The sequence below is a fragment of the Salvelinus sp. IW2-2015 genome, unplaced genomic scaffold, assembly GCF_002910315.2.
Source record: "Salvelinus sp. IW2-2015 unplaced genomic scaffold, ASM291031v2 Un_scaffold864, whole genome shotgun sequence".
Taxonomy (NCBI): Eukaryota; Metazoa; Chordata; class Actinopteri; order Salmoniformes; family Salmonidae; genus Salvelinus; species Salvelinus sp. IW2-2015.
In genome coordinates this window covers 276,974-285,627 of record NW_019942633.1, presented here as the reverse complement: position 1 = coordinate 285,627, position 8,654 = coordinate 276,974, and the positions used below count along the sequence as shown (strand labels likewise).

Here is an 8,654-nt window from a genome sequence, read left to right as displayed (position 1 = left end):
GATCAAATAATCAACAGCTATGGTTCATTGGAGTAACCACATTCATTTGTGCAATGTTATTGGCAATGTATTTAGGCCTACACAAACTTGGCGTGGAAGTTAAAATTTCGTATTAAGTTGCAAAGAAATATGTATTCATTGAGTTAATCATGTGTAGGAAAGTCCGTTGGAATGCCCGATTCCACCGCTGACTGGCCTTCTAGTGTTTATTAATGGGACATAATTTAGATTTAGCACGGCCATTAGCGGGTCCAACGGATCGAACAGTTTCTTTTGATGACACAGTAAACGTTGGTTTCGTTATGACTGAGTCAAAACCACATGTGTGTGTTATAATGCTGTAGATCCGGTTGACTGTATTGCAATTATGTGGTTTTGATGTAGTCTTTTAATTGTATGTTTGTTTTATCAGAGAGAGAGATCGAGAGAAAAATAGAGATTTTCATGATAAAATGGAAATTGCACCCACACAAAGCTCTGGAGCCGAAGGAGTAGTGTAACGAACGGATAAAAATAGACCCAGACGAGAGGTGCTATAGCATCCAACCCACGCACTTCTGTTTCAGAAAACCAACATATTTATTAATCCTCTGTGGCTGCGTTTACATAGGCAGCCCAATTCTGATTTGTTTAACTAATCGGTCTTTTGACTAATCAGATCATCTCTGAAAAATAGCTTATGTGAAAATATATGATGTGATTGGTCAAAAGACCAATTAGTTGGGAAAAATATCAGAATTGGGCTGCCTGTGTAAACGCAGCCTGTGTAGCCTAGGCTAGCATATAGGCCTACCTACTGCAGGTGCACTTTTGGCACGGATACTGGAATAAGCATCCATTATGAACAGCCCAATAGGCCTACATTGGAATCTACTTTATAAAGCATGTTAAATTAGAAGACCAAATTAATTGCAATATATTAATTCAATAATTACATCCTTTAACATTTTATGGAATCATAAAAATAGTTTATTTAATTGACAAAAATTACAACAATGAAAAATAAATACATTCACCGGGGTTCCAAAATTCAATCGTGCCTCCTGTCCCCAAATAAATCGTCTCTAAAACTCTGCCTCACTGTGCAATAAACTTGTCATAGCGCAACTTTGGCATTAAGAAATCTGAGCACAAGGTAGGATCCCCCTCTACGCACTAAGTAATAGCCCTCTCCTTCCTTCCCCTGCAGTGCCACTTCTGTTTGTTTGCACTCACTTTATCCGGAGCGGAAATTCTTTGCCTTTTTTTTTTGTGAATGACAAAGTTATTAACAATTCATCACCACAGTCCTTTCCACCCGGCCCCGTTTCCAGGGCGACGACTGCTCGGCACCCTCTGATTGGCTGGCCGATATAATGTATCCATTGAAACGCCTCGKGTTTGTAACCATTCACTAGTTTGGCGCTGCAGAGAGCACATCGACGACCCAGTGTCGGCAACAACAAAATACGCTTATTCACAACGAGAACGTTGGGAATAGACGACAACAGAATACATTATTGGAAATTCAAGTGCTTTGCATCTGTAACTGAACTGCAATCAATCCCTCTTATTTAGATTTTTACAGAAGAATAATATTTTCTATGCGAAAGCGGCAGTTATATAACACGAAGACAACGTCAGTGCTAGCCAGTGAGTCATTGATAAATACATGGGACATTCTTCACGCAGCTGCATGAATGAGTGTTACTGCTAGTGTAGGCCTATAGGCAATCTACAGTCGGATATTTAAGAAACAATCTTGTTTTGTTGATTTCGTTTCAAACTAGGCCTACAAAACAGCCAAGGTCGTGAGAAATACAATCTATCCTTTTTAATTTCTTAAATTATTCCAGAATATATTTTATCTCGATCAGTCTGCGTTGCCATTTCTTCAATGATCCTGTCCTCATAACGTTCTGTTGTGAACGTTTTTTTGCGGTAGCCTAAAGGGACCAAGCACATCATTTTTCTGCAGTGAAGTGACAATTGTTTTTTGTTGCTAAATGCTTGACAAGCTCAAGCCCGTTCAGTTCGAATCGGTAATGGCTATCAGCAAGACCGTGGAGTGGCTGCAGGAGCACCTCAAGACGCGCAAAGACTGCCTATTGGTAATGGACTGCAGAGCTCAGGAGCTATACGAGTCCTCGCACGTCGAAACGGCGATTAACGTGGCCATCCCGAGCCTGATGCTCCGGCGGCTGAAGAAGGGCAATCTTTCCATCAAGTCCTTGCTCTCAAACGGCGAGGACCGGGAGAGATTTGCGCGGAGGTGCAAGACGGATACCATTGTGCTATATGACGAGTACAGCAGGGAATGGAACGAAAATGTCAACGGGGGCTCGGTGCTGGGCTTGCTCCTGAAGAGGATGAAAGACGAGGGCTACAAGGCTTTTTACCTTGAGGGTGAGTTTTGTTATTATTTCCAGAAGCACACATTTCACACTAAAATGTAGGCCTAATTTGGTGAATAATAATGAATAAGTGATATTTTGGATGCATTTTGGCAAAAACGCATAGGATAATGTAAGTGTGTTAGGTCACAACATAGAGTAGCCGAGGCCTGTTTTTATCAATGGATTTGTCTAAAACGATTATTTCATTAATCTTACAGGTGGTTTCAGCAAATTCCAAGCCGAGTTCCCTGCCCAGTGCGAGACCAATCTGTTCGGCTCTTTCAACAGCACTTCTCCTACGGCCCAGGTGCTCGGCCTCGGGGGGCTACGGATAAGCTCAGACTCCTCGGATATCGAGTCCGACATCGACCGAGACCCGAGCAGCGCCACAGACTCAGACGGCAGTCCCCTCTCCAACCCTCAGCCCTCCTTCCCAGTGGAGATCCTCCCGCACCTCTACCTGGGCTGCGCCAAGGATTCCACCAACCTGGATATTCTGGAAGAGTTTGGCATCAAGTACATTCTGAACGTGACTCCCAACCTGCCCAACATGTTCGAGAACGCAGGGGAATTCAAGTACAAGCAGATCCCCATCTCAGATCACTGGAGCCAGAATCTGTCACAGTTCTTCCCAGAGGCCATTGGCTTCATAGGTAAGCACAATAACTTCTATTCAAGCACACTGATAGCTCTCAAATTATATTTTACACACAACAATTTATTTTAAGGTGCAGGGTTAATATATATATAAAGCAGACTTATTTTACATCACCACAGAATGAATTGAGGGTAATAAATGTAGTTGTATATTTACGCCTATATAGCAATGATTGGCCTAACAAGTGAAAGAAAGCGACAGGCCCACAGCACAGGCATCTTATTAGTAAGATATCTTCATAACACCAGGAAGTTATTTAGTTATTGTTGTGCAATATGGATTATAGGTGTCCTTGGGTACTTTTTTATTAAGTCAGTCAAGGAGAGATTTACAGAGGGAACAAGATTCATGCCCTTGTGCCAAGCAGAGAAATACTATTCTAGCTGTATGGTCCTTACTATAAACTGCTCCCAATTACAATGATTAAACTTCAATGGGACACTTCCTGTCTGCTTTTTTGTCTGCAGCCGGGGCCTAGCTTACCCCCAGCCTTGTGTAATTGTAATACAAAGGCCTGTGTGGAAATTGGAGAGGGGGGGGGGGTAATTTGAACACAACAGGAAGGAAACGACCATTGAAAGTAATCTAGGACAGTGCAGTGATGTTTTCCTTTCACAAAGAGAGCCATTTACAGGCTCTGTTGACATCCTGTAAGCCCTGACGGGGTGCCCTCATGACTCCTACGTTTACACGCCCAAATGGCACCATTGTCAAGTAACCGGGCCAGCTGAAGAATGACTTGATAGAGCGTTAATAGTACATTTCCAAGTTGTGGTACTCTTGACCAAATGAAAGAATGTCGGCTCTGTTTATGCGCAGAGTACGCGGAGTACCAGACCGCAGCCGTTTGTTGATTGACATGTGCGGGAGACTGTTAAGATCATTTCAGACTTCTGCTGCTTAACCGTGGAACTGGTCCAGTCAATGTTGACTACAACCGATTAGCATTTAGCACTACAGCATTAACTGTAGTGTAGAGTCTACTACTTGAATGTGACTGTTGTTTTGTCACAACAGGCATTGTTTTATCTGGTTTCCCTTACACTAGTCCCTTCACAGTAGGCATTTCTAATTTTCAGAATATATATCTGTTTTTGTGTTGCTGTGTTTTCTCTAAATACAAGTTATGAATATCTGACAAAAGTCTGTAACTTGTTCTTCCTCTTTGTTCCTGTCCTTCTCAGATGAGGCTCGCGGTCAAAAATGTGGCGTCCTGGTCCACTGTCTGGCCGGCATCAGCCGCTCCGTGACGGTAACCGTAGCCTACCTCATGCAGAAGCTCAACCTGTCCATGAACGACGCCTACGACATCGTCAAGATGAAGAAGTCCAACATCTCGCCCAACTTCAACTTCATGGGCCAACTCCTGGACTTTGAGCGCACCCTGGGCCTGAAGAGCCCCTGCGATAACCGGGTGGTGACCCCCACACAACCTCTGTACTTCACCACCCCCACCAACCACAACGTCTTCCAGCTGGACCCTCTGGAGTCCACGTGAGGCAGCGCCACCATCACCCCCTTACTGGCTCAGAGGTGTAATGAAACCTCCTGAAACGCTGAAATGTTTCTCTACTTTATTTCCATCACCTGTTGTGACACGGTGACATCATGCCGTTGTTGACACAGTTGGCTTGAGGTGACAGCTGCCAAGCATGGACTCTGAAGGGGGCACGTGGTCGATCTGCCCTAGGGCCCACAAGTAGCTGCTGCAAAAATGGGGACAAATAAAGAAAGAAAGAGAAAAGAGGGGGAAGCGAAAGAAAGACAGCACATTAACTTTCTAGAACCCTATATTGCTATTGGACTCRATGAGGTTTTTGCCTAAAAAAAATTCTGTCAATGCTTTGAAAGAGACGTTAAGTGATCTGATGGTCATGTGTACGTTTAGCTTCACGACGAAAGGCTGGTGTGCCAAAGAGACATTGTTCTATCTGATTGTTCTATCTGAACATATATATGATTATAAATACTTTTTAGTTTTTTGGGCTAGCACACATACTTTCTTTGGGATGCATATTACTTGTCTTCCGTGAAGACTTGCCTGTTTGGGGTTGAAACATCCCCGGTTACACGGCACAGTATATTGAACTCGATTTTACATGTGTGGAGTCATTTTAATCATTTATACAAGTGTATATATCTTAATATAAAAGACAATACAGTAAAGCCTTGTTCTTGTCTAGTATATACCCTTTGCAACAAGTGGGTACTGATTATTCTTTTTAAAAATCTTATTTTATGTAAGCAAACCAACGGTATATTGATCAGTATCTAAGTTTATTATGCCAAAAAATGTAGTAGGTTTTCCAAGAATCGTAAAATTGTGTATATGTGTAATATATATCATATTTGCTTTATATGTAATTTCAGCCGACAGGCCTTTTTTGCCCCCACCCTCACACAAATCAGTCACCTTGGTTGTATGCCTTAGTTCTGTACATAGATGTGTTATTGTGCATTAACCCTCAAAGGGCTTTCCCCGAGCTATGCTTTCACCTCCTATCACAATTCTACCCGAATTGAACCATAGCTAAATAATTCTACAACAAATCACTGAAACTGTCAGTGCATGCCTATGTTAAGAAACGTGAGTTGTAATTTGTTAAGTTTGGTGGAAATACCTTTAATGAAGCCAATTTCAGATGGCTACTTTCTGTTGGTGTTTAGTGAGGAACAATTAGGGTTAATGCAAGTGAATGCTTATCTGTGTTCAAGGCTTACAAAGTCTGGGAGATGTTGACAAAAAAGGAGGCCTTGCCTCTTCAGGGAAATTCTGTGAAATGCAGTTTTTTGTTGTTTTAGAAAATAATCAAAATGATGGGTGGATTTGGCTTTCTCTCGTTCCTGAGAGAAGAACTGTCTGTGGGAGAAGCCATCTTGGTTTCAACCCTCACCACTCCTCAAGTCCACACTCCTGTCTTATGAATGTAAAAAAAAATGATAAGTTATTAATAAATTACTATTTTGTCTACTTCCTTCTAACAATGTCTTTCTTAATTTCTCGACAGTTTGTAGAAGTTTTTCATATAGTGTTCAAACAGTGGTCAGGTCACACAGTGTTCAAACAGTGGTCAGGTCACACAGTGACATATTTACGTAAGTGTATTTCCAACTCCTCGGTTAGACCAGTTCCACTTTAACCATCTGACATACTCTGTGTGTGTGTGTGTGTGTTTTCATGACAATTATCAGCCAGATGACTAAGAAGGAGCCATTCACAAACATATGGCTGTCCTTTAACCACAAAGGTTGGGACATCTAGTCCCTCAAATGCAGCAGTTGTCCAATACAAATAGCACTTAACACATAGTCACACCCCCAGAGTTGTATGACATGTCTCTGTCTGCCACATTATGCTCTTTTGGTTAACGTCCAACATGTGACTGAACATGTACATAGAAGTACACTCAGTGATTCCGGTTACACTGACTGACTGAATGATTGACTGAGTCACTGAACGACTGGTTTTTCCAGGTATACCCAGGTTAGGGCTTTTGGGTTCACACACACACACACACACACACACACACACACACACACACACACACCCTGAGGCACTTCCTGAAGGCGATGGCCTTTGAGCAAAGCAGCCCATCACAGGGAACAAAGTCCCTAAACATAATGTTACCTGGCACTGGATGGCGTGGTGTTGTGTGTACCTGTCAAGACCTGGAGAGCATAGAGACGATCCTCACAGCTAAGCAGGAGATCATTTTCTCACGCAACGCCAACCGCAGTTCACAATTTCAAATCATGACATGTCGGTGGAGTGACTGTGTCACGCACGCACGCACGTACACACACCTATTAGCAGATATAGGATACTGGAGTGTGTTAATGCTGTGATGTGGAGAGGAAGCAGGACTCTCTATGCATAGCTATAGGTAGCTAATTAAACTCAACTCCACGATTTATGATGGAGTTGAGCGGCAACTAGTGTGGGCGGACTGGCGCTCTGACGTCACATATTATGTTTTTATAAAAAAGTACTTGTTTCATCACCCAAAGAATATCCCGCAATTACACAGAACAATGTTCTTTTTTTTGTTGAAATCAGTCAGAGCTCCAGTCCGTCCATGCTAGTCGGCGTTCAACTCCATGGTAAATCGTTGAGTTTAGTCAGCTCAACTATATAACTCTGTAGATTAGCTGTAACGGCTGTCGTCTTCCTCCTCGTCTGAGGAGGAGAAGTTTGAAGGATCGGAGGACCAAAGCGCAGCGTGGTTAGTGTTCATCTTAATTTAATAAAAATCAAAAAACAGAACACTTCAAAATACAAAACAACAAAAGTGAAAACCGAAACAGTTCTATCTGGTGCAGACACACAAAGACTGAAGACAACCACCCACAAAACACAATAGAACACAGGCTACCTAAATATGGTTCCCAATCAGAGACAATGATTGACAGCTGCCTCTGATTGAGAACCCTATCAGGCCAAACACAGAAAACCAACACAGAAATAGAAAACATAGATTACTCACCCAACTCATGCCCTGACCACACTAAAACAAAGAAAATACAAAAGAACTATGGTCAGAACGTGACAGTACCCCCCCCCCCCAAGGTGCGGACTCCGGCCGCAAAACCTGAACCTATAGGGGAGGGTCTGGGTGGGCATCTGTCCCGCCGTGGCGGCTCTGGCGCTGGACCGTGGACCCCTCTCCACCATTGTCTTTTCCGCTTTATTAGCGTCCTTTGAGCGGCGACCCTCGCCGCCGACCTTGGAACCCTAATAAGGGCCCACTGGACTGAGGAGCGCCTCCGGACCGAGGGGCGCCTCCGGACTGAGGGGCCTCCGGACTGAGGGGGCAGCTCCGGACTGAGGGCAGCTCCGGAGCTGAGGGGTAGCTCAGGACTGAAAGGCAGCCCTCCGGACTTAAAGGCAGTCCGGACTGAAGGGCAGCTCAGGACTGACGGGCGGCTCCGGACTGGCGGGCGGCTCCTGACTGGCGGCATCGCCACTCCTCTTGGGCGATTTGGCTCTGCGGCTCCTGACTGGCGGGCGGCTCTGGCGGCTCCTGACTGGCGGCGGCTCTGACGGCTCCTGACTGGCGGCGCTCTGGCGGCTCCTGACTGGCGGGCGGCTGGCGGCTCCTGACTGGGCTGCGCTCTGGCGGCTCTGACTGGGCTGGCGACGGGCGGCTCTGGCGGCTCCTGACTCGCGGGCAGCTTAGCAGCTCAGGACAGACGGGCGGCTCTAGCGGCTCAGAAGACCTGCCCAACCCTACCTGGCTGAATGCTCCCCGTAGCCAGGCCAAGTGCGGCGAGGTGGAATAGCCCGCACTGGGCTGTGCTGGCGAACCGGGGACACCATGCGTAGGGCTGGTGCCATGTACACCGGCCCGAGGAGACGCACTGACCAGATGCGTAGAGGCGCTTCATGGCACCTGGCTCGATGCCACTCTAGCCGGCCGATACGAGGTGCTGCTATGTACCGGCACCGGGCTAATGCCTGCTACGGGGACACCGTGCGCATCATCTGGCATAACACGGTGCCTGCCCGGTCGCTCTCTCTCCCGGTAAGCATGGGAGTTGGCTCAGGTCTCCTACCTGGCTTAGCCACACTCCCCGTGTTCCCCCCCAATACATTTTTGGGGCTGCCTCTCTGCGCTTCCAGC

General features: G+C 45.5%; 1 protein-coding gene across 1 annotated transcript; it reads left to right on the top strand.

Moving 5' to 3' along the window:
• Positions 1–1,395: 1,395 nt before the first annotated feature.
• On the top strand, positions 1,396–4,957 carry dusp6 (dual specificity phosphatase 6). The gene is made up of 3 exons (XM_024136292.2): positions 1,396–2,385; positions 2,594–3,028; positions 4,218–4,957. Exons 1-3 carry the CDS (start codon positions 1,986–1,988, stop codon positions 4,529–4,531), a joined length of 1,149 nt encoding a protein of 382 aa, XP_023992060.1. The 5' UTR covers positions 1,396–1,985; the 3' UTR covers positions 4,532–4,957.
• The last annotated feature ends 3,697 nt before the right edge of the window (positions 4,958–8,654 follow it).